Consider the following 25,481-nt stretch of genomic DNA (forward strand, 5'->3'; position numbering starts at 1 on the left):
AGGTAGAAGTAATGATGCAATTCATCAAGCAGAAGGTTGAAATTCTTCAGAGTTATTTTAATCATCATCTAAATATCACACTAATAACCAGTCACTTGTAAAATATTGCCCATTTATTTATTGGTTGAGAATAGCTTTAGCATTCTCCTTCAGTATACAAGTATTGTATGGACCTCAGTATGCTCCATTGTTGGTAAGGAATCTGGCTTTAAATCCCGCCAAATTCACAGAATGGATTTGGCAAAGGGCTGTGTTTCTGCCAGTGTTCTACAACCTATGTAATAAGAATAATAACTACTTACTTCTCAGGTTGTGAGGAGGGTGACTGAGCTGAGGAATGTAGATTTCTTTACATTAACATTTTAATTAAATAATGGTAATAAAGGTGCCCAGGTAAAATATTTGATGGAGCAAAGCAACAGTGAAAGATTCATTACTAGATACAGGCCTGGTTATCAAACAGAATCACTGATTACCACAATGGCATGTGCTTCTTATCTTTACCTATCTCCAGCTGTTATCTCTCTGCTTTTGTTCATTTATTTAAAAAGACCAAATATTTTGTTTCCTGTACACCTTGGTTTCTAGGACATGGACACTGTACAATACCATGTTGTTCTTGGAGTTAAACTGTTGGCCACTGACCTGAAAAGCGGAGTTCACAAAACATCAATGCTAGGATTCTCATACTGGCTGATGTTTTACAAAAACACTACTCAGGTGAGAATGAGATGTGAATTATGCTTCCATTTTACAATGTATGGTTTTATAGGAAGCCACTAATTCAGTCACATGTTTCAAATGATGGGGTTGCTCGTGGACTGTGGCTGCATCCCTTAAACCACTTGGTCACAAGCAGCACAGTTTACCTGCTAAAGTTTTCTCAGTGACCTTTGTGAAAGAATTGCAGACCAGTGATTAATACATTGGTCTCTGCTCATCAGTGCATCTGACTGACTGCTTTGTTAGCTGTGTACCTGCAGTGAGATCACATGGGCTACTGAATTGTACTTTTGCCTCTGGAATGATTTTTTTCTTCTAAGACTTAATAATGCTGGCAGGACAACATGATAAACTATTCATTCTATGCTCTCTTAGAAATTAATATTGGAGCCATTGTGCTTTTCTGGAGCATACCTAGATTTCATTACTTGCCATCCTTTCTTACTGCAGGCATATGTAAACAAAGTCCTCCTGAATGGTCAGTTTGTTGAAACAACAAATGGGATGTTGATTGGGGTTTCTGAAGTCCTGCGAGTTCAAAAGAACCGTTGTAGTATCAACAGCACTACAGTGCAAAAGGTAAAGCGTTAGAGACCTGTAATTTCTTGTTTTGTACGAAATTTACATGTTTGATGATGGTTACTTTAGAACTAATTAATTGGGCATGATAGGTTTCTTTGCCAATTGGTTTGGGTCATTCATTGAGAATATCTGCTCACTTGGGGCTCTGGGAGGGGGGTGGGCATTTGCTGCACAGCTGCGCACTGTCTGTACAGACTGTCTTCTTTTACTGAGAATCGGTTTGTTCCTTTTGAGCTCTGATATATTGCACCTTTCAAGACTGAACGTGTTTAATGCTTGCCTGATAAGGTATCCTCCAGGGAATTCTCATAGCCATGCCACTGTGAATATGCCTAAAGTCACTCTTTGTGTTTAGCATGTTTATCGAGAGCCAGTGTGGTGTAGTGGTTAGAAGTGGTAGTCTCGTAATCTGGTGAACCAGGTTCACGTCTCCGCTTCTCCACATGCAGCTGCCTGGTGACCTTGGGCCAGTCACACTTCTTTGAAGTCTCTCAGCCCCACTCACCTCACAGAGTGTTTGTTGTGGGGGAGGAAGGGAAAGGAGAACGTTAGCCGCTTTGAGACTCCTGAAGGGGAGTGAAAGGCGGGATATCCAATCCAAACTCTTCTTCTTCTTCTTATGGAAAACTAAATTTGATACAGGTGACAAGGCTAAAATGATCGATTTGGTTTTATACCTATAAGAACAGTCTGCTGGGCCAGTCCAATGGCCCACCTAGTCTAGCATGCGGGTCTCACAGTGGCCAACCAAATGCCTCTGGGAAACCAATAAGCAGGACCTGAGCACAAGAGCATTCTCTCCTCCTGTCGTTTCTAGCAGCTGTTATTCAGAAACATTTCTGCCTCTAAAACCCCAGCTGCATCCACTTCTTCACTTGTAATAATTATTGCCTGACAATATTTTACATAAGCTCCAGCGTCTTGGAATTCAGGCAGCAATGCTATACTCACTTACCCTAGGAGTAAGCCTTCTGAATAGACATGTATGACCCAAGCTTTTTACATCAGGAGACACAAATTCTTATCTGACACATCTTATTGGACATCTATTTACTGAGTGGCTCACATTCCTTTCAGTTGGTGCTCTCAACTTTCTGTACTGATGAGCAATGTTTACAGTCCCTGGAAGTGCTCATAATTTTTTTTAAAAAAAACTCTTGTTACCCCAAGACACTCAAAAGAGCCCATGGACATTATCAGACATGCTCGGCGTCTCCTGTATGGTCTCTAGTGTCCCTTTCACTTTCCATAAAATCACTGCTTAGTGGACTAGGACCAGAAGCCAGCGGCCCTACAGCTTACTTCCTGTTACCTTTAAATTAGAAGTTGTGTGTCAAATATCAATGAGAGTAAAGTGCAGCATGGTGCACTGAGGTGCTGGTGGGACTGAATTCAGTTGGAGCAGGTTGTTGAAGTACACTGCCTCCAATTGTGGATCTGAGGAGGTATTTGACCTTCTAACCCATTTGAGATGGGGGGACACCACTAACCGTAAAGTCTCTTCCCCAAGAATCTTAAACGCATGCTGCTACATTGCTTTGCCTGGTCTTGAGCTGCAGGAACCCACACTGAGAAGCAACTTAATTTGCCAAAGAAAATGAATGAATGAATGAATGAGGGTATATCTGCCTAAAGCCAATTCTTTCTGCCATATGAATTCATATAAAAGGAGAACAGCAAAAACACAGACCCTAATGTCTGGGAACTAAATATCTGATGGCTGCTGGTCAATAATCTTCATGAAATGAGGTGTTATATTTTGGCATTGCTGCTCAATGAGCAGACCCAAGAGTGCCAAAACCATTGCTTTTATTTATTTTTGAGGTATTGTTTTGCCACATTGCCAAAAGTCTATGGGTTAGGTTCCAGAGAATCATGTAGTTATAATATAAATTGAAGAGTTAGATTTCAGTTACCAAAGGTCTCATAGTCTAAGGAGCCATAGGTTGTTAAAACAAATTAGAAAGTCACACAAAAAAGTTGCTATTTGAAGGGATTGACATTTCACAATGGAAGAGTCCTGTGACCACAATACTGGATATTAGGAGGAATAATGGGGCTTCACATAATTTTTTACAATTTCAGCAAAGCCATTAAGAACGTACTCTGCCATCTTAGCTTTTGGGAAATGGCAGTTAATTGACTGTGTACTTCATCTTCTACCTTGTATGCTCTGCATTCCTGTAGCCGAGACTGATAATTGTTAATGTGCTGTGAACATGAAACTGACTTCTCTCCTTTTTTTAAAAAAATCCTCTGTACTCTAGACAAGATGTGCGAAGTGTGACAAAAAAATCAGGTGCCCAAACGGATCAGTGCTTGCTGTAAGTCATGATTTTTATTTTGAATATTTTTCCTCACAGAATTTATGTATTTTCTTACTTACTCCTTTACCCTGCTGCTAGGGATGGAAAGATATGTTAGTATCAGTCCTCTCAGTTTGTAATTTAGCCAAACGTAAATTCATTTCTCCACATTTCTGTAGCAATTTTTTGTAAAACAATCCTTGTGAAAATTATTCAACATTTTAGTGCAAATTTCTCCCAATAAGCATATTTTTATATTCATTTTTACAAGCAGTTTCACTTTATACAGTGTATTTTTGTATACTGCTTTCATAAATGCACCTGTTTTATACACACATTCCCCTGATAGGTGTAGTTTTGTAAACATTAGTTGGTTGGAGAACTGTGTGACAAACTTTGCGTGTCAACTATGAAGGATAGCTGTGTGGCAGTTCTTGACTTGTTCAGAAAGTTCAAGTTTGAAAGGTTTGTCTTTAAATGCAAACTGAATCGAAATTCTCCCAGTTCCTATTTGCATCATTTTTCACCTAACCTTCATTGATAGGGTTGTATCTAACTAAGTCCTACTCAAAGTAGATCCATTGAAATGAATATGACTAACTTGGCCCATTAATTTTAATGGGTGTACTCTGACTAGCACTTAGTTGGATACACACACACACACACACACACACACACACACACACACACAAAGAGAGACAAAGAGAGAGAGAGAGAGAGAGAGAGAGAGAGCGAGAGAGAGAATTGGAACAAGTTGCTTTGTCATCCAGTATTTGTTTTTGTCTTTTTAAAATGCCTTAAGAGTCAAAATAATCCCTCCTCCTTACCCTCAATATTTGATCTGGGCACCAGTCATCTGCCTAACGGATTTCTCTAAGCCAGGGGTCGGCAACCTAAGGCCCATGGGCCAAGGCGGCCCATGAGGGTCGTTTAACCGGCCCACGTGCCGCCCCTGAACTGAGCCGCCTGCTCAGCGAGTCCCCATGCACTGCACTAAACCGGCGCAGCACGGCACGGGGACTCGCTTCTGTGGCACTGGAAATCACGTCTGCGCAGACGCAGATGTCGGAAATCACGAGCATGCGCAATCCAGCCCACAGAAACATCTCCGCTGGAGTGAACCGGCCCAGGTGAGGTAAACCTTGCCAACCCCTGCTCTAAGCTTTTTACATAACTTAACCCTTGATTCTCTGCATGAGCAAAGCCCTTTGGCCAATAATACTTTTATATTGAGGCAGCTGAATGAGAGTTAAATACATTTGTTGGTTAAAGCTGAGTGTTGTCTGCTTGGAATAAATATCTGTTTATGATGTGATTGGTAATGACTTTTTTATAATTGACAGGGAGCACCAGCAAATGGGAGTTTTCCTCACTGTGTATTAAAGTCTCAAGGCCGCAGATCAGTTGGCTGTCATTTCACCTGCATCAAAGTTTCCTTAGTAAGCAAGCTTTACTGTATACAAATGCATGATGACCACATAGAAAATTGTTTATTCCTGCCCCACACATGGAATTCATACTCATTTCATTATGGCTGGCACAAAAGTGTTTGCATGAGAGCTGCAAAAGCCAGCTTCTATAGATCTACTTCCCATTCAATACATGCAGTTGGCTAATGATGATTTAGAGCCCTTGGATGAAATAACATCACTTCCATCATAAAATGGAAAGATGCTTCAGAGACCTTTGTGCCATCACTCAGAAAGTTGTGTTGCCCAGAAGGATGTAAGAGCTCATCTAGCCCAGAATTCTGTTCTTTTACTAGTTGATCATATGCCTTGGGAAAGCCCACAAGCTGGCCTTGGGTTCTATAGCACCCTCCCCACAGAGGACTAATTTCTCTGTAAGCATCAAATTTTTATTTCCTGACCTGTCAACCCCCAATACCATCCAAAATATTTGAAGGGGAGGTCTCTGTCCCATGATATGACTGTAATGCTGCTGTCCATGCTGAACACAATCTCCATCCTCTTATCTACATAAAAACATGTCACAATGTCAGCACCACTTAAGAAATGTTAAGCGGCGTATTGTATTTACAAGAATTTATTAGTTACATTATTATTTAGAAAATTATAAAACGATGTACAAGAATTTAAAACATCAGTATACAATAAAACAATATTTTTTAAAGTTATACAGTTCACACATAAATTAATAGTATGATTGGCTGGGATCAATCCTTCAGCCAGGTTCCTGTTTGGAATTAACGTGGTGTGGACGTCGGGAGCAAGAGGCAGCACTAGTAAAGCCTTGCTTGATGACCACGGAGTAATGCTATTATGGCACCATCTCAAGCACTAAATAAATATATAAGCCACCCAAAAAAACCAACAACTAACAACCGAAAAGCAGTTTTAAAAATAATATTTGGACTACATGATGTTTCACATTTCCTCCAGTATAATGGGTCTGACTGTTATTTGTTTTGTTTCCTGAGGTCTCTGTCTGCTGTTCAGGTTATTATGGCCATATGTGTGAGATGTGCCCGGGAAAACCAGACCGTTGGTGTTCTGGAAACGGAGTGTGTCAAGATGGCATTGATGGCAATGGCGAGTGCCAATGCCATGAAGGTTACCATGGAACGGCCTGTGAAATGTGTCAGCCAGGAAGATATGGAGCCAACTGTAAATCAGGTGATTCATGGCTAGAGTGATGTGCGGAACTTCTGTGATATTGACAGGGAGGGAATATTATTCTACAACGTTATTTGACATACTTTTTGTGAATTACTCATATGTTTTGTTCCACATTTGGTTCCTAGGGTCCAATGCGGTCATTAGCTATAACAAATTCATAGGTGCGGTCCCATTTAACTTTTGTCTATTGTCTGAGAGAGCATCCAGTGGGTATATCAAAAGATTAAACCTTTGCTACTAAAATTGTGGTGTTAGAACTTTTCCATGTGTATATTAAAAAACCTCAACCAATGATCTTCAAAGTGAATCATAGCAAAGTGCAGGGGAAATGCAAAAATAATAAAATCGAGGGAGTAGATGAAAAAGTTTTGCTAATTAATACAATTATTTAAAAATAAAAGTAAGATTAATAGATGAATTAGTAAAATCAATAGATTGTAGACAGCAGAATCCCAAATTTGCTGTGGGCTGGAGTCCCTTGATTGGCTATTGGCATAAAAAAAAATGGTGTTGAACTTTAATACACACTCAGTTTTACAACTTCATAATCTATCATTTGATAATGTATGTACTTTTTGTACATATGTATATTTTTTAAAAAAATAGATTGTATATGAAGGATTTGTATTTATATTCTATATAACTTGCTTTGTACTCATATTTCATGATGATTCATCATTTATTTTAAAATGCTACAGTCACATACAGCTGATTATGAATTTGTGGAAAACTCAGCATGCCTTAATGTGGGCTTCTGTATGTATCCTTGATAGAAGTTTAATATTTATCCTCAGAATGCAACTGCGCTCATGGGATATGCAACGATGGACTGCTGGGGGATGGAAGCTGCACCTGTGCGGCAGGCTTTAAAGGGGTTAGCTGCGACATAGGTAAGTGCATGAAAGCCACTGTCTTTGTGGATATGCAGTCATGATGTTGCTGAACTCAGTGAATTAAAAAACGAAATCTTAAAAGTGAGACCGATTTAAGAAAAAGCAGTTATGTAAGGATGAGTAACAGCAAAAATTAATGTCGTATTGGCAGTGATAGAAATGGAATGATAGACAGTCATAGGATTATGCACACATAGAGATACTCTGGGGGATAAACTTAATAAACAGGATAAACATAAAAGTATATCTGGAGTGCCACAGGTGCCGAACATGAATACAATACATAAATTAAGTATTTGCTGAAGCATCAAATATGAATGCTGCACAGTTGTTGAAACACGGTCAAGCACTTCTTCTCTGGTCAATAATTAATTTTGGGTCCCCAAAACTATGGATTGCCCAAGATTTGGGATAGCCCAGTTTAGACCTAACAGGAACCTTGGTATTACTGCTGTGATAACTTTGATTATTTTCCTTTTCTTTTACCCCTGCAATGGGATCTGCTTTTATCTCAGCATTCCACCACAGGAGGATTTGGGGAAAAGTCAGAACTCTGATTTAGTGAGGCCATTATTAATATCTGTGTGCAGGCAGCCGTGTGTGTGCGTGTGTGCGGGCGTGCATGCAGTAACGCTTTTTAACATTGTTTCCACAGCAGCAACTCTGCTTCTTCTGTCACATTGCAGAAGCAGCTTCTGATGCAGTACAGAGAAGCTGCTGACTTGAGATCACAACATAAAAAGTATCGCTGAAAAGACTGATTTGGTTCAAGGTCCTGCTGTCATTGTTCTTAGACAGATTTCAATTACTTGATGAGTTATAGAATCATAGAATTGTAGAGTTGGAAGGGGTCCCAAGAGTCATCTAATCCAACCCCCTGCAATGCAGGAATAATGTAAAAACTTTTTCTTTCTTTCTCTCAGAAGTTAAAAAGGATTTCTGTAATGGCACTTGCGATGAACATGCGAAGTGAGTACAATTGGAGGGCACAATTTAAAACATGTGATGCTATGCATGTATCTGGACATGAGTATTTGAAATATGGAACCATGACAGTACTTTTGTAGTGGATTGGGGTTGAGCTGGATTTGCTCTTTTATGCATATTATTGTATTTTAGGTTGTTTTTTCTCTTTATATCTGCTTTCAATGTTTATAAGTCACTGTGAGTTCATTTTTTTAAAGTGACTAATGAATATAATTATTATTAATAATAATGGAAGCTGATGCTTTAATTCAACATTTTGCATTTTCAATTGCTCCATCCTTTAATGTCACCCTGCGCAGTGGGGAATTAGTTTGTGCATGAGAGAAAGCCCTTCATACGCAAAGATTGTAAAAGGATGGCATCTGCTCATCAATATATTGTTTTAATATAAACAATATATTGTTTAATTTAAAATGCAAATTCAAAATGCATATTCCTCTTCTGAAAATGAAGTGTGAATAGGTAAGGCATTTACCCATTCTGTTGCTTTGTATTGGGTATTATCAACAGCTGTAGAGCTAAAGATGTACCTATCAAGGAGAAGTAATTTTGATATAGATGGAAATCGGTCTGCTAATTTCGAGACCACCTAAATCTTTTGTCAGCAATAGCCTTTTGGCAGTGGCTTTCACTTATGATCAACTGGGGTCCTGTCATGCACATGTCACTGAGATGCAAAACTTCCATTTGTTTTGCACAAGGAAAAGCAAAAATGCATTGCTTGAGCTTTTTTGAACCCTGCATGATATAATGTCACTCTCATAGTTCTTAATTGCATTCACCTGGGCAAAGGAAACCAGGATCAACTGTTTATAGAGATCCAAGAATGCTGGAGTTTTAGACTGGTCATTACCACAGAATAGCATCCTTGAACATGTTGGTGAATTTGGGTACATACATACCTTCTCAGTGCTTCCTTCTTCCATTTCAGTTGCGTCAATGACTCTACCACTTCCCAGCCCACTTGCTTGTGTTCTGCTGGATACAATGGGAACGGAACCTCTTGCACAGGTACTTCTGGCAAATGTCTGCAATTATGTTGCATACATGGTAAAATCATAACCCATCCTGCACAGAAAAGTCTGGATAATGAACTGAGTAATCAACAGAATATGGATATTTGATTTAAACAATAGTTTTCATTTATCAAGTGATGAACATGCATATATGAGTGATGAACATGCATACCTTTTCAAAAATGAAAATTCTGTGGGTAGAAGAGAACATATGACCTTTTCTGAACATTGCTGTCCAGCTCTGTGAGCTGCAGCTTCAGAAGGATATTGACAAACTGGAATGTGTCCAGAAGAGGGTGGCAAAGTTGGTGAGAAGCCTGCATACAAAGTCCTGTAAGGAAAAGTTGAATGAGTTGGGTGTGTTTTGCCAGGAAAAAAATATGAGTGAGTTGCGATGGAGTGTTGTTGTTGTTGTTTAGTCATTTAGTCGTGTCCAACTCTTCGTGAACCCATGGAGCAGAGCACACCAGGCACTCCTGTCTTCCACTCCCTCCCGCAGTTTGGTCAAACTCATGCTGGTAGCTTCAAGAACACCATCCAACCATCTCATCCTCTGTCGTCCCCTTCTCCTTGTGCCCTCAGTCTTTCCCAACATCAGGGTCTTTTCCAGGGAGTCTTCTCTTCTCATGAGGTGGCCAAAGTATTGGAGCCTCAGCTTCAGGATCTGTCCTTCCAGTGAGCACTCAGGGCTGATTTCCTTCAGAATAGATAGGTTTGATCTTTTTGCAGTCCATGGGACTCTCAAGAGTCTCCTCCAGCACCATAATTCAAAAGCATCAATTCTTCGGCGATGAGCCTTCTTTATGGCTTCTTTAGGGAGTAGCCATCTTCAAATACTTGAAATGCTGTCACATAGATAATGGAGCAGATCTGTTTTTATTCCTCTGGAGTGCCTACATTAAAAGAAAAAGGGTTTAAACTTCTCCTGTAGTAGAAGTTGTCTGACAGTGGAAAGGACTGCTGCAGAAGCTGGTGTATGCACCACCATCAGTGGTTTTTAAGCAGAGGTTGGATGGCCATCAGTTGAGGGGCAATTGACTGCATTGGACTATATGACCTTTGAGATTCCCTCCATCTCTGTGATTCTGCTTTCTGTTTCTTGAGAATCCTATGGGTTTTCAAAGGGTCATTTCCTATGGCCCTTTAAGATACCTTTTGGCCGGTCATTTAATATTGACTCTTCATTTAGGCACATTTGGTTGCAATTTAACTAGAAACAGAAATGTTCACATTATTGCAGAGGATAAGGCAAATCTATAAGAACTAAAGTACAAAAATTAAAAGTAAAGCGACAGCAAAATAGCTTTGCTCTCCTAACCCCTCCCTGTTTTGTCCCCCATTCTGTCACGATTATGAAAACAGCTAGCACTTCAAGTGCTTAGTACCAGGCTAATCAAATTATTATGCCACCTTGATGTATAACAGCTTAAATAGCTCCTCTACAGTAATCTCTACAGTAATCATTTTGAAATCTGCAATCAGGAACAAAACCACTTTCATTTAATCAAGCATCCTTATTTTTATGGATTAACACAGAACTTCTTACAAGACAGGTATTTCAAAGCAATCAGCCAGAAACTGATCAGATGCAGGCTATGAATCCTGCATTTTACCTCAACAAGAATTTTGTTAAGCATCAGCATGCCCTCCCCCCCCCCCCCGTATATAGTGATTTAATCAAAATTGGCAATGCAATTGAACGATCTTTATTGGTCATATTAATCAAACCATGAAGCCAGAACCAGATGAAACCATGATGATATCCATTTTATAGCCTCAGCTTAGAGCAGACTGGCTCTGGCCCCACTCACCTCATGTTACCAGCGAGATTCCAGCTCCATGGCATGCACCACACTAGGTTCTTACATGCTGGTCAAGTCCCAAAGTGTTCCCTGTGCTTCGATGGTGTATTGAGCTTCAGACTGGCAGTCTTGTGAGATAATGGATCTTGACCCCATGCCATGCCAACCCCACTTACCTCAGCAAGCCAGTTGTGGCTTGTTATCAGCTGTGCCTGTATCCTGATAGTTATTCCCTCCCTGACTTGCTGGGTTGCGTGTGTGTGTGTGTGTGCGCGCACACACACACACAGTGGGCCTGCCAAAAAATCAGAGAGGCAGAAAAGAAGCAGGCATGTTCTCCCTTCTTTGAAAGAGGAGGCAAAGCCTTACATCCCCTGCAGTTAAACTCTATAAATGATCCCCAATGTCTTAACTGCCACCGGAGCCGGAATTGGGGTACCCCATTAAAGGGATCCTGGGGTAGTGCTTTGTCCATAAGCCCAGATGGGGCTAAGGACCATACACTCCCCAAGGCAGCAATTCTGATGGGCTGTTCCTATTTGTTGTAAGTCACAGGGCAATCCTTTCTCAGATTCAACCCTTTGGGAAGAAGTCAGCAGGTGGGCTGACTGAGCGAGAAATCACCCGATGCCTGAGCCAGATTGCATACATCTGTAATCAATAAAGTTGTGGCCTGCTTTGATCCAATAACTGCACAATGAATCTGTCTGTGGGGGGAGGCAACAGGCTTGATGTGCCTGATCACGCAAATAGTACACCTCTCCGAGTGATTCTGATGTTCCCTTGGCAGTTTGGCTAAGAAGCATGAGCAAAATAGACTTGCAATTCTGCCTTGATCATCTGTTCACATAAGGGGAAAATTTCTGTTAACTCCCCTCCCCATCTGACCTCCGCCCCCCAACAATATATTCCATACTGATCACAAGGGTCACTCTTGCAGGTTTTCAGGAGGCTGCAGAGGGAAGTGAGAGAAAGGACAACCCTGTTCCTAATTTATTTTCTTTTGTAACACAGAAATTGATCCCTGTGCGGTGGGCAATGGAGGCTGCTCCCCACATGCCAGCTGTACAAAAGTTGGGCCTGGTCAAAGAACTTGCTCTTGTAAAGAAGGCTATGCTGGAGATGGGACTCTATGCCGGGGTGAGCACCCATGCTGTTTGAAGCACATGAACTGCTGAGCTGCTTTTGAAAATAGATGCTAACTGCAAAGGCCAGTATATATGTAGATGCCTGAGTAAGCATACTGGTGACATTTAAAGCTCAAGTAAATATTTATGGTATCATTAAAATGAGTTTGAGAACTTACAGTCACCCTGTCTCCCTTACAGACCTGGCGTCTCACACCGCCTTAATTATTTCATGCATGGTTCAACCACCACTTCTCTACAGCAGATATCCTACTGTTCCGTGCCTAGGCAGAGTAATAAAGTTGTGGTTGTTAGGAAATGGGAACTGTGCCCATCTACCTGCTACTAGGACAATAGGGCTTCTTGCAATTTGAACAAATCCCAATTTTTGCCCAAGACATGGTTGGGGCCTATTTAAATATTGTGTAACAGGTATGTGTATTGCCTACTGTGGCCATGGTCTTTCCTATGGGGTTCTGTCTTTCCTTCACAGAGCTGTGTTTAATTTTTAGCATGGAAAGGGCTTTATTTGGGGGTTGAGAGTGAGTGGGTCAAAAATGTTGTCCTTAAGACCAAAAATTTAACCTTTTTTTCTACTGGTTCACTCTTGCTCACTTCTCCTCTTGGCAGACAGCTTCATATATAACAGCGCTGTTCATGCCTCCTAGCATGCTAGGAACTTGTTTTGTTAGGCAGGTGCAGTTTTACAGTGGAAACAAAATTTTGGTGCATACAATCCTCTCTCCTACATCTCTCCTACATACAGAAATTGATCTATGCTTAGACAAGAATGGAGGATGTCACCAGTTTGCCGAGTGTGTTAAAACAGGACCAGGCCTCGTAAGCAACTCCTTTTCTCTTTATTTTTGGGGCTCTCTAACAGTACATTTCTCCCTGGGGGGAAAGAGTACCACTCTAAGGGTAGTATCCAATGAAATCATTGAGCTTGTGTAGCAACATTCACGCATGCAACAGATTTCTCCTCCCCATGACCCCCTCCCAGATCTACCCTGAGGGTTCCACAAAACCCACCTTCTGGAGCAGATTTTGTGGGAGCTCCATTGCACAAGTCACTCCATGAGCACATATCTATATTATCTAAGACTGAAATCTCATCACAATGAGAGAACAGTGCTAATGCGCTGCAATGCATCTCCAGCTGCTGAGTTTGGTGACCGTAAGGGATTGGGTCTCACTAGCTCAGAAGACTATTTAAAATTCTTGCAGCTGATTGCACTGTTTCTCACTGGGAAAACACAGTGGCACACTCTGGTGGCTATGCATGTGCTCTCTCTTTCTGTTATGCTCTCCTCTGTTAGATCATCATTTGAATCCTGCAAGGTCATGGTGCGTAGGGAACACTTTCCACTTGTTCAATGGGACTTCCCCCTTTTTATCCTCCAGCCCCCCTATAATTAGCAGGGTTGGGGGAGAAGCCCAGAGCAGATACAGGGTGCACATAGAAGGAGAAGACAGAGGAGAAGTTCCATTGCTCAGGTAGAAGTGATTTGTTGCATGCTTACACACAACAGCAGAAATAAGATGATAAAGACAGCTGCAGGTTTCTAGACTGAGGAAGGTCCTGTGATTTTAATTTTCATTGTAGAAAATCAATCTATTGCTACTGTTGTCTGCAGTTTTGTTTGTAGGTCCGAATTATATAATGTTGACTATACATTGTTGCTTTTGTTTTATTTTACATAGGTTGCCTGTAACTGTCTTCCTGGGTTCACTGGCGATGGTGTTAACAAGTGTGAGCGCACTAATCCTTGCAAGGAGGTTTGTTGGCACTCATCTGATTCTCTCGTCAAAAGATTAACAAATGATTTACATTGATCTCCTTTCCGTCCATTATCAGACAAATTATGGGTAGAATCTTGAAATGTTAAAAAAAAAAAGGGTGTGTTTGGGGAAACCAATCGTGAATATGCTGTGTAGTGTGTAATTTGGCATAAAATGGTCCATTCAGATAAGAAGCATTAAAAATCTAGAGCCCACCTTGATTATAGAGGTTTGTTCAAGAAGTTATGTGAGTTTTATAACATGCAGAAAATAGTATGTGCAGAGAAATCAGAGAGAGGAGCTGAGGGAAGTCCTGGGGGGAAGGGAGGGAGGAAAGGGGGGGAATTATGTCTGTGATTATACGGTTTGACAATTTGTTATGTTGAAATTGCTTAATAAAAACATTTTAAAAAAGAAGAAGTTATGTGAGTTCCAAGCACTGTGTGTTTTACGCATTTCCAAGTAGGCAGTATTTCAGCTTTCTTACTGACTAATATGTTTCAACTTTTCTTCCCAGAATAATGGAGGCTGCAGTCCACATGCTCTCTGTCTCTCTACAAGTGGGGATCGAATCTGCATTTGTTTATCTGGTACCGGCGATGGATTTATATGCACAGGCAGTGTGTGGCAGGTACAAGACATTCTGTTGGAAAGGGGCTGCCACTATTTCTTTTATCTCAGCCTACTCTTAAGTTCCCACCGGGCAGCATTATACCAGCAATAATATATTATTGACATCAGGCTGTATACAGAACTGTTCCTTACACCATCACTCCTCTTTCTGAAGAAGAAGCAAACTAAGATTTTTTTAAAATGCCAAGCGGATATTTCAGAGGAGGTGAGAAAGTTACAAAAGGTCCCGTAAATTAAATATAGCAGTACAGTAACAGTTCTGGCCATAGATTAGTTGGGGATTAATTTAAAAGAAAGTGAAGAAAAAGATTGCTGGTTGAGGAGCTTGCAGTTAAAATACAGATATTACCTAGAATTGTTCAAATGCTACCATTAGAAATACTATCCTGAAATATACTCGGAGTCCTGTAGTGATTTCATGCTCTTTATTGCAGCTTGTAAAACAGTGATTTAATTGTCCCCCAAACCTCAGGCTTTTATATACATTATTTACACAATGTGTCCCATCTGATTGGCTGATTCTGATTCCGTCCTGGAGCCTGATTGGTCTTCTCCTGCAAGCCAATCAGTTCCAAATACCTCTTTGGACTAGTAGAGCCTTTGGAGGACTTGGAGTTGAGAGTAAGTTCACTCTGAAGGCAGAGGACACTGCAGTTCATTTTTGCTTGTCAGATGTCAGTGGGACCAGTTCCTTAATCAATTCTCTGGCCAAACAATTCAAGGCAACTGGAAAATTCAAGCCCACAATGTATGTCACAAGTCTTATAATTGGATTATTTTCACAAACCATTCCCATTTCATTATTCATTATTGTACTCCCGTTATTGTGTGAAGTAGGGTATAAACGTTCTTTCTTCATTTGGATATGAAGGATAAGGTTGTTTTTTTTAAAAAACGAAAAAAGCAGAGCTTTGTCGTTAATATTAGATGGTTTTTAATTTCTTTCATTTTTTTTAGGAGCTCAGCACAAGACAAGCTGCATCTAAATTCGTTAATCATTTCAAAGTAAGCATCAACATCCTCTAAAAGAGAGTTAGCCTTGAATTTGGAGAGTCCCTTGTGTCACTTCCACTCATGCAGGTTTAGGTTTATTAAGTGTGTGTGTGTGTGTGTGTGTGTGTGTGTGTGTGTGTGTATTGCTTCCCACTAAAAAAAAAAGTCTCAAAGCAACTTACAGCCAAAATTAACAAAATATAATGATGAACATAATCACATAATGACATAAATGTGATTAAAAACAGATTCATCAGTGTAATAACATGTCACTGGTGGCGTCCAAATGCTCAGGTAGACCAAAATGTATTTGCTGGCACCAAAAGGATGACAAGATTGCAGATGGGCAGGACTCCCTGGGGAGAGCAATCCATATACAGGGGGCTATTCGAAGTTACCTTAGATTTCTGCCAATTCTCACTCCCACCCTACTCCATTCTAGAGAGTCTCCTTCACTTCAGGAGTGGACTTTGGGGTGGGTAGTGGTAAAAGGAGCTGCATCAGGATGAAGAACATTGGAAATGTCCAGTGACATGAGCAGAGTCCTGGTTCATCTTTTCTGAGCAGTGTTTTCTTGCATAAATCATGTTGTGCTGCTGTGTGTGTTAATCTCTGGACCTGTTTTTGTGCCATAGCGCTTTAGCACTGTTGAATTGACGGGATCTGGACCATTCACTGTTTTTGTCCCACATGCTGATTACATAAAGAACAGCACCACGGTAAGAAACACTTTTCTGGTTGCATTTGAAAGCCTATAGTTCTGTTTATCAGTCTGTGCAAGTCTTCTCTGGGTTTCTTTAGAGCTAGTTTAATACAGGGATAGGCAATGTGGCCCTCAGGCACTGCATGCCAACAGTGCCCAAAGCCCAACCCACCTTCCTTCCTTCCTTCCTCCCTCCCTCCCTCCCTCCCTCCCTCCCTCCCTCCCTCCCTCCCCCCCCCCGACATTAAAATCACCCCTTCTAACTAGAAAAGGTTAAATCCTTAGAAAGGGCCCCGCTTCAGTTAAACCTGAGTGTTTGCTATCTAATCTAAGCAACTTTCAACTCATTTGTATGAATCTGAATTTCTGCTGCATGTGTAGGTTTGATTCAGTTCTCTTCAATGCATTAGTGATTATACTGTGATTGGCTGTCTTCCCTAATTTTTCAGTTAAGTATAATATATAATGGGGAATAGTTCCATAATTCTTCATTCTTCTCTTTCTTGAATGACAACAAGTTTTCTCAGTAGGTGAAGAAGTGTCAAATTGATATTTGACTCAGGGGCCTCCCATTCTCCTCAGCTAGTTTCAGTGCTTTGGAAAGGTGCTGAGCCCATGCCTGACTTGTATAACCCCAGTTTCTTCAGTTTTCAGAATGGGAAGAGAAGGGTTTCATCAAGGATTTGCTTAACTATCACATAGTCATCTGCCACAAGTTACAGTCAGAAGACTTGCAGTTGAAAAATTCCATCACAGCTCTATCTGGACTCAAAATAAAGGTTTCCATGAAAGAGGTATGTGCCATGTTATTCAGTACGTGGGCAGAGCAATGGGTGTACCTCTTACTCTTTCTACCACAGGCTACGTTCGAGCCATGTAAGTGCTTCCCATACACGTTCTCACATCCAGCCAGTCAAGAGACATTCATATAAATCAAGGACACATGCCAGTCAGGCAAGACACAACGTGAGTGTGGAGCAGGGTTTAAGTAGAATCCCAAGGGTTGGGTAGAAAGGTCTGAAGGGTCTCATTTGATGCCCCTGGTCCCTATTCTTTTCATAAAGGCGCCTTTATGGAAGAGCCAGTGTGGTGTAGTGGTTAAAAACGGTAGACTTATAATCTGGGGAACCGGGTTCACGTCTCTGCTCCTCCACATGCAGCTGCTGGGTGACCTTGGGCCAGTCACACTTCTCTGAAGTCTCTCAGCCCCACTCACCTCACAGAGTGTTTGTTGTGGGGGAGGAAGGGAAAGGAGAATGTTAGCCGCTTTGAGACTGCTTTGGGTAGTGATAAAGCGGGATATCAAATCCAAACTCTTCTTCTTCTCTTGGTTAGAAACCTAACAAACTTCAGAAAGATGGATGCAGGGTTTTTTGTTTTGGGTCACTGTTGAAGTTGATCCTTGTGTGTTTTGTTTGGTTTACAATTATATTAGTATGAAAATGGCATGCATTGAAGAAGGGTCCCAAGGGAAGTAACATGTAACATTTCAGAAGGATAGAGGCCAGGGGCTAGGGAGTTAGGGACACTTTCCAACCAGGCAAAAACACTTGAGGGTGCAAAGTAGGACCAGTATGGCCTGGGAAGAGTCCTGGGGGCCTGATAAGAGAGGCCTGGAGGGTCATATTTGGCCCCTAGGCCTGCAATTGTAAGAACATACGAAGAACCTGCTAGATCAGGCCAATGGCCCATCTAGTCCAGCATCCTATTGTGGCCAAGCAGATGCCTGTGGGAAACCTATAGCCTTCTCCTCCATGAATTCGATCCTCTTTTAAAGCCATCCCTCCATCCCATGGGAGCAAGGTTCCCCACTACTGCTTTGCAATGTTGCCCATAAATTTCTGAAAAGTTTTTAGCTGTACAGTGGTACCTTGGGTTACAGACTCTGCTAACCCAGAAATAGTACCTCGGGTTAAGAACTTGGCTTCAGGATGAGAACAGAAATCGTTCAGCAGCGGCAGCAGGAGGCCCCATTAGCTAAAGTGGTACCTCAGGTTAAGAACAGTTTCAGGTTAAGAATGGACCTCCAGAATGAATTAAGTTCTTAACGCGAGGTACCACTGTACCCAGCTTGAGTAGTGGAAGGCGGGGACTGTGAGAACACGGCTGTATATATTCAATGGAAGGTCCATAACCCAGTGGTTAGAGCATCTGCTTTGCATGCTGAAGGTCCCTGGTGTGTCCAGGTAGGGTTGGGAAAGACTCCGTCGGAAACCCTGAAGAGCTGCTGCCAGTCAGTGTAGACAGTGCTGGGTTAAATGGACCAATAGTCATGATAAGGCGTCAAGCCTAAAACCTCTATCAAGACAAACCTACAATCACTTACTCCATCTTGCTACTGTAGCCCATCCCTCACTGGTGATCATCACTCAAGAACAAAAAGGCTTTGTACATGAGAAGGTGTTTCTTACTGGGAATGTGTATTATGTCCCTTTTTCTCAGAACAGCGTGTATTTAAATGATGAAGCAAAGATAATTGAGAGTGACATTATGGGAAACAATGGTGTCCTACATTTCATTGACAAGATCCTAATCCCATATGACCTGCAGAATATAAACATTTCATCCAACCTAGCACAGGTATGTCTAAAATTATAAAGGTTGAAATGACTCATTAATTTTTATACCCAACTTTGTATTTTTTAAAAAAGCAAACAAACACAACACTATGGTTTTTATGGTTAAACATAAAACCTTGCACTTGCTTTAATATAAATAAAATAAAATAAATACCAGCAGTGATGTAAATCTGCCAAAGGCACACCCAAGGTAATTTGTATGCATTGGCAATGTATGTGAGCCCATCTTGCCCCTTGGTGTTACACAATTGTTTGGTTTGCATTGTACAGAAGCATTTCTAGCTTTGCATATGAAATCTCTTACCTGGTGGAAGAAAGTTTTATAAATATTGGAATGAGGCATTTCACAGCTAGTATGTCTGACCAGAATAGTAGTATATTGATTAACTACATTGATGATTGGCAGAAATCATGACTTGCTGCTGTATTAAGGAGTATGAATGTCTGTGTATTGGGCGATTTCTCTTCAGTCTTCATTATAATGGACACAAAGTGACCCCCTGGGAGTGGCAATGCATTTGGGTTTCCTCTTCCATGATACAGAGACTTGGTTTCTAATAACTGCATCTTTTTGTTGCTTTCCAGGAAACCATCACAGAGGTTGCAGATGCTTATGGATACAAAATCTACAGCAAGCTTCTAGTGGTAATTTTTAAAAAAATCTGTAGTCCTTAAAATGAAACATTAATCTCTAATAAAAATACCAAAAAAAAAATTAACTTTCTGATTCAGTTCAGAATTCATTTCAGAGTATACTCCCTCCAATTTAGGCTTGGTCTTACATTCAAAGGATTGTGCAGTAAATTTCTTACTTTTAAATATGGAACATGTTATGTATTCAGTGGTCTTTGTTTGCCTGAGCTTGAGTCTGGACTAAGGATTCTGAGCCCCTGTGTTCTGATTTGATATATGATATCCAATCACAGAACATTTCAGGAATTGGGCCTCTGCCATTGGCCCTTAAAATCTGAGTCGTGATTCGCAGTTTGGAAGTTTAGACAGCCAATCATGTTGGAAGTGGGCATGGCCCAGGCCTTCAGAAATGCATATAAGCAGTTGCTTTGCCCCGCTTTCCCAGTTACGTAGTTCAGTAAAGGTTCTTGCTGTTATCACTGTGTCTTGTCTTGTGGGAACCCACCTACGCTTCAAAACATTCTTTTGTTTTTGATGGCTAGTTGCACACAAGTAATTTATGATTGATACTGCGTGTACGGCATTTTGATGTGCATACACTTTGCTGTATTGTCTCTGTGTAGGAGGCAGGACTTCTTAATCTGGTGAACAGTACCTTGCACCAGCCCTTCACAATGTTGTGGCCTACAGATGCAGCATTTAATTCTCTCCCTGAGGATATGCAAAAATGGTTGTATCACAGAGAACACCGGAGCAAGTTGGCTGCTTATCTCAAAGGACACATGATCAGGGACACGCTGGTAAGTTTATAGTGTTGTTGTTGTTTTTTTAAAAAACCACCCTTCTGAATTTATTTTTGAAGTTGTCTTAGAATCATTACTTTTGTGCGTGTCTAGTTATCGGGTTCCAGCCTGATGAATACTCATGGTTTAAGAACGATGCATGGATCACTCATCTCATTTGGCTGCAGCAAGACAAGTGCCGTAAGTCAATGTTTATCTGAACTAAATGTTGTGTATGTAGGGGTGGAGTGATTATTGTACTGCTTGAGTGGGTCAGCTAGGGATTGAATTGGTGACTCAATAATAATAATAATAATAATAAATTAATAATAATAATTTTTTATTTATATCCCTCCCTCACCGGCCAGAGCTGGGCTCAAGGCCGCTAACACCAGTAAAATTACAATAAAAACATAATGGGGGGGGACCAATTTAAAATACAGGTTAAAAATACAATTTAAAATGCAGCCTCATTTTAATAGTAGTCCATAGATCAAAACCATAAGGGGAGGGAAACATGAGGGTCAGACTGAGTCCAAACCAAAGGCCAGGCAGCACAGCTCTGTCTTGCGGGCCCTGCGGAAAGATGTCAAGTCCCACAAGGCCATAGTCTCTTGTGACAGAGCATTCCACCAAGTCGGGGCCAGTACTGAAAAGGCCCTGGCCCTAGTTGAGACCAATCTAACCACCTTGTGACTTGGGACCTCCAAAGTGTTGTCATTTGTGGACCTTAAGGTCGTCTGCGGGGCATACCAGGAGAGGCGGTCCTGTAGGTACATGGGTCCTAGGCCACATAGGGCTTTAAAGGTCAAAACCCAGCAGCTTAAACTTGACCCTGTACTCCACCGGGAGCCAGTGCAATTGGTAAAGCACTGGATGAATGTGATCCCGCGGCAAGGACCCCGTAAGGAGCCTCACCGCGGCATTCTGCACCCGCTGGAGTTTCTGGGTCAGCTTCAAGGGCAGGCCCGCGTAGAGCGAGTTACAATAATCAAGTCTGGAGGTGACCGTCGCGTGGATCACTGTGGCCAGATCAGGGCGAGAAAGGTAAGGGACCAACTGCTTAATACAGCGGAGATGGAAAAATGCCACCTTTGCTGTGGCTGCAACCTGCGCCTCCATGGAAAGGGAGGCATTGAAGGTTACACCCAAGCTCTTGACAGAAGGCGCTGGCACTAATTGAGCCCCCACAAGAGATTTAGTCTTTCAGGTCTCCCCACAAAGTGCTTTCCTGTCAACAAGCAGTGTGTGTGTGTGTGTGTGTGTGTGTGTGTGTGTGTGTGTGTGTGTGACAATTATGAGTAGGTAAAACATCAGGAGGGAGGCGGGTGGCGCTGTGGGTAAAACCTCAGCGCCTAGGACTTGCCGATCGCATGGTCGGCGGTTCGAATCCCCACGGCAGGGTGCGCTCCCGTCGTTCGGTCCCAGCACCTGCCAACCTAGCAGTTCGAAAGCACCCCCGGGTTCAAGTAGATAAATAGGGACTGCTTACCAGCGGGAAGGTAAACGGCGTTCTGTGTGCTGCGCTGGCTCGCCAGATGCAGCTTGTCACGCTGGCCACGTGACCCGGAAGTGTCTCCGGACAGCGCTGGCTCCCAGCCTATAGAGTGAGATGAGCGCACAACCCTAGAGTCTGTCAAGACTGGCCCGTACGGGCAGGGGTACCTTTACCTTTACCTTTTTAAAACATCAGGAAGAGAATGAGTTGGAGAGGTCCTCTTCTCCTGTCTCCCCTCTTCTACTCCCATTGGCAGCTTTCAAGATGTTGTTAGACTCCAGCTGTCATCAGTGCCAGACCAGCATAGCCGATAGTCAGGGGTGATGGGAATTGCAGTCCTCAAACATCTGGAGGGCCAAAGGTTAGCTGCCCCGGTCTAGATCTTGATATGGCTGCTGTACCTTTTTTTTTTTTTTTTTTTTTTGCATAGAAGGGGAATTTTTCAGTTAATTTTTTTGCCTTGGCATGTGATCAGGCAAGCAAGCCTAAGGTGCCAGTAAGTTTCAAGAAGTGGATGGAGGCAGGGATGAATTTCACATACAGTGGTTTGAACCGAGCACCTCCTGATATGCTTCTCGTTTTCCTTCCTTACAGGGGGAAATTCTGGTGAACAATGGCAATGCAAGGATTGTACAGCAGTTAATGAAATTTAATGGTGGGATTGCTTATGGTATTGACCAGGTGCTGGAACCTCCAGACTTGGGATCCCGCTGTGATGAGTTTCGCGATGTTGAGCGGCCATCGGTGAGTGTCTTAATATGCACATGCTTGTTGATTTCTATAACTTTCCTCCTTTACAAATCCCCAAAGAAGTTAAGAGTCTCTCCTGGGAAAGTACCAACTCTTAAAAAAAAATTACAGTGGAACCTCAGTTGTTGAACGTAATCCATTCTGGAAGACCGTTCAACTCCTGAAACAGTCGACAACTGAGGCACAATTGCCGGTCGGCAAAATCCATTGAAAAATTGGAGAAATGTGCTCCAGAAGCCGTCGAAAACAAAAGCATTCACTTCCAGGTTGTTGGCGTTCAGGTTCTGAATTGTTCAGCTTTCGAAGCGTTCGACAACCGAGGTTCCACTGTTTTTTAATATTTTATTTGGTTTTAAGATTCAAAATTACATTTTGACACTCAGGAATTATAATCCTACTCTTATGATCAGCTAAATGTACTACGAGATAGCAAAAGAGATAATTAATCTGTGGAGACCCCAATGAGCAGAACAGAACAGAACAATACAAGTAGGATCCTATATTCCACCTCCCCCAGCCCACTGTTTTAGCACAAATGAAAATAAAATGAAAACAATATTGCATAAATACTGACTATAACATCTCCCTGTAAAGTATGCTCTTTGCACAAAGGTTCGTGACCAATATACTTTAGAACAGACTCAAACACATGATAAAAGCCCACCAGAAAGCAGCTGCCTATGGCCTGGTCCCTAGAGCTGCTGAGCTTTGGGTAAAACCTGGAATGGAACAGCTCCAGACGATGAACTGGAACACAAAAACACAGATTGGATTCCCTAACATTACACACCCAATCCTCAGGGAGGAGCTACAAGGCAAAGAAGGACTGCGTTCACATGGCAGTTTATTCCATCTTTATGATAACTGTTAATTTCCACATTATATTTAGAGTTGCCATGTTTTGAAGAGCAAAAAAGAGGACACACTTCCCGACTTCTACTTTTAACTATGGATCGCCATGATGACTCTCATTTTTAAAGGAGGACATGTCCTAGAAAAAGAGGATATATGGCAAGTTTCACGCAATGTAAAAGCCACTTCCAGAACTATTGTGGCATACAGTGCATGTTTAGCAGTCTTTTCCATATTGTTTGGAAATGGATTTTTTCTGGAAGCAAATGACATGGAAATCTGCCCTATATTCCACAGCAATTCTAGAAATGGCATTTTATGTTATGTGAAAGCTCAGTTATAATGCAGAACGAAACAGGGGGAAGTCATGAAAATGGAATAAACTGCCATATGAATGGCAGTATTCATTCATAGGCCAAAGTGTTCTCAGCCCAACAAGTGTGGGGGGGCAGGGAGGAAGAGAAATTTGCAGCTGAGAATTTATTAGAAAGTGCTTAACTCACCCCCTGTTTGCAAAGGCCGCCCTGCCAGCCATTTTAAGCTTGGTCCCCACCCCCTCAGCTGAGCTTGGAAGCCAGAAGCCCATAAGACTGGGGGGAAAGGTCTTTGAGGAGAGAATTGCCAGATGTGTGGTGGATTAAACACATCAGGCAAAATTCACCTAACCAGCTCTGTCAGTGGAAGTATTGCATACGGACTTCTCTGCTAGCGCAACAGCCCCCCCCCCAATGGCTCCAGAGGAGTCAGGAGAATCCCCAGAACAGTGCACAGGGGGAGGAGAGGAAGTTCCATCTGGGAAGCTGCAATGTTTGCGCAGATGGAATGACTGGAAGGGCATAATGTTGAATTCCACCTCCGTTCTGCCCACTGATTACTTCATCAGACCTATTCAATTGAAAACAAGCCATTTTGAGCCTTCTGCTTCCCTTCCTTTGAGGATTTTGGGCATCCCTCCACGGGAAGAACCTGGCATAGATTTATGCAACAAAGGAATGTATAGCTGCACTTTTACCCCAATTTTGAATTGGATATTTTTTATCCAAATTAGGGTAAATTGCACCAGAAAATTTCCAGATGCCCTAGAGCAGGCACGTCCAACTCCAAAGAGGCTGGGATCTACCCGTTGTCATTGCCAGGAGTTGTTGAGCTTTTTTTAGGGGAGGGTTCACCAGAGTTATTGAGCTTATTTTGGGGATTGATAATGACCACCCAGGTTATCATCACTTTATTTTATACTGCGATCGACCATAGACACCAAGGCGATCAACCTGTTGTACATGTCTTCCCTAGAGTGATATAATTTGGCATGTTTGTTTTACTTGTATTAAGTAAACACAGCTCAAAGCTTCCGGTCTTGTCTAATATTGTGTTTGCAATTGGCCTTCATTTCTTAATATATTTTTTTATTATCATTATATTTCTTACCTGCCCTTCACCATGAGGTCCCATAATGACCTGATGAAATGGAAAGATTTTCCATGAAAAAATAAACCACTGGTGAACTTGAAAAAGGGCCATACTGGCTGTTAACGCCTGCGGTCATTGCTGGTGAGACGAGCTCTGCTTAATAGAATCAGACTGGCGACTTTTAATTGTAACCTTTGTGGACCTTTTCTCCTCTTCCTGCTTCTCTTCCTCTCAGGCTGCTGCTTGCGGTTCCTGTGGTAATCCGCCTCATTGTTCCGGTGTCGCAAAAGACAGGGTAAGTTGAACATGAAGGTTCCATCTAAATAAAAATGTACTAAGCCTGTGATATATATTACAGTAGATATTTGGCATGCATTTCTACCCTAAGGAATAGATGTCAATCAAGGGCAAATAAAAGTTTGTTGTTTTTCCTTACAGGGGGAGACCCAGTCTTGTTACTATTATGAAGATGGATTGTCCACCCGTCCATGGTACTCCCTTTCTGAAAGAAGGTCTCCCTGGTTATATCGTTCACATGGGCTGAATAGATGGCGTACACTTTCAAGGTCCTTGATGAAGGGGTGCAGGAGAACATGCTTTGTCGTTGAGTGGGTACCTCAGTGCTGTCCAAACCACTATGGGAAAGATTGTCAGGGTAAGAGATCTTCGTTGTGTGTCCACAGGGGAACTGTATACTTGTGTGTGTTTTTCTCTTTCCTGGTGATCATAGTGATTATTTCAGCCAATAGAAACAACACCAGACTGTTCATCATAGTTTTCCTTTTTATATGGGG

The 25,481-nt window shown here is 41.8% G+C and overlaps 1 protein-coding gene across 3 annotated transcripts in view; it reads left to right on the forward strand.

Moving 5' to 3' along the window:
• STAB1 (stabilin 1) overlaps positions 1-25,481 on the forward strand; it is a 94,430-nt gene that overhangs the window by 51,594 nt on the left and 17,355 nt on the right. For all 3 annotated transcript variants that reach the window (XM_053377553.1, XM_053377554.1, XM_053377555.1), the window contains 22 exons: positions 589-720; positions 1,174-1,302; positions 3,573-3,629; positions 4,955-5,050; positions 6,052-6,247; positions 7,045-7,140; positions 8,067-8,112; positions 9,062-9,141; positions 11,963-12,088; positions 12,842-12,915; positions 13,780-13,854; positions 14,375-14,488; positions 15,448-15,495; positions 16,119-16,202; positions 16,834-16,980; positions 18,629-18,766; positions 19,351-19,410; positions 20,022-20,198; positions 20,295-20,381; positions 22,273-22,422; positions 24,923-24,982; positions 25,126-25,342. In XM_053377553.1, coding sequence (XP_053233528.1) covers positions 589-720; positions 1,174-1,302; positions 3,573-3,629; positions 4,955-5,050; positions 6,052-6,247; positions 7,045-7,140; positions 8,067-8,112; positions 9,062-9,141; positions 11,963-12,088; positions 12,842-12,915; positions 13,780-13,854; positions 14,375-14,488; positions 15,448-15,495; positions 16,119-16,202; positions 16,834-16,980; positions 18,629-18,766; positions 19,351-19,410; positions 20,022-20,198; positions 20,295-20,381; positions 22,273-22,422; positions 24,923-24,982; positions 25,126-25,342 — 2,389 coding nt within the window. The remainder of the gene's footprint in view (positions 1-588; positions 721-1,173; positions 1,303-3,572; positions 3,630-4,954; positions 5,051-6,051; positions 6,248-7,044; positions 7,141-8,066; positions 8,113-9,061; positions 9,142-11,962; positions 12,089-12,841; positions 12,916-13,779; positions 13,855-14,374; positions 14,489-15,447; positions 15,496-16,118; positions 16,203-16,833; positions 16,981-18,628; positions 18,767-19,350; positions 19,411-20,021; positions 20,199-20,294; positions 20,382-22,272; positions 22,423-24,922; positions 24,983-25,125; positions 25,343-25,481) is intronic.

This window comes from Podarcis raffonei, chromosome 2, assembly GCF_027172205.1.
Source record: "Podarcis raffonei isolate rPodRaf1 chromosome 2, rPodRaf1.pri, whole genome shotgun sequence".
Classification (NCBI taxonomy): domain Eukaryota; kingdom Metazoa; phylum Chordata; class Lepidosauria; order Squamata; family Lacertidae; genus Podarcis; species Podarcis raffonei.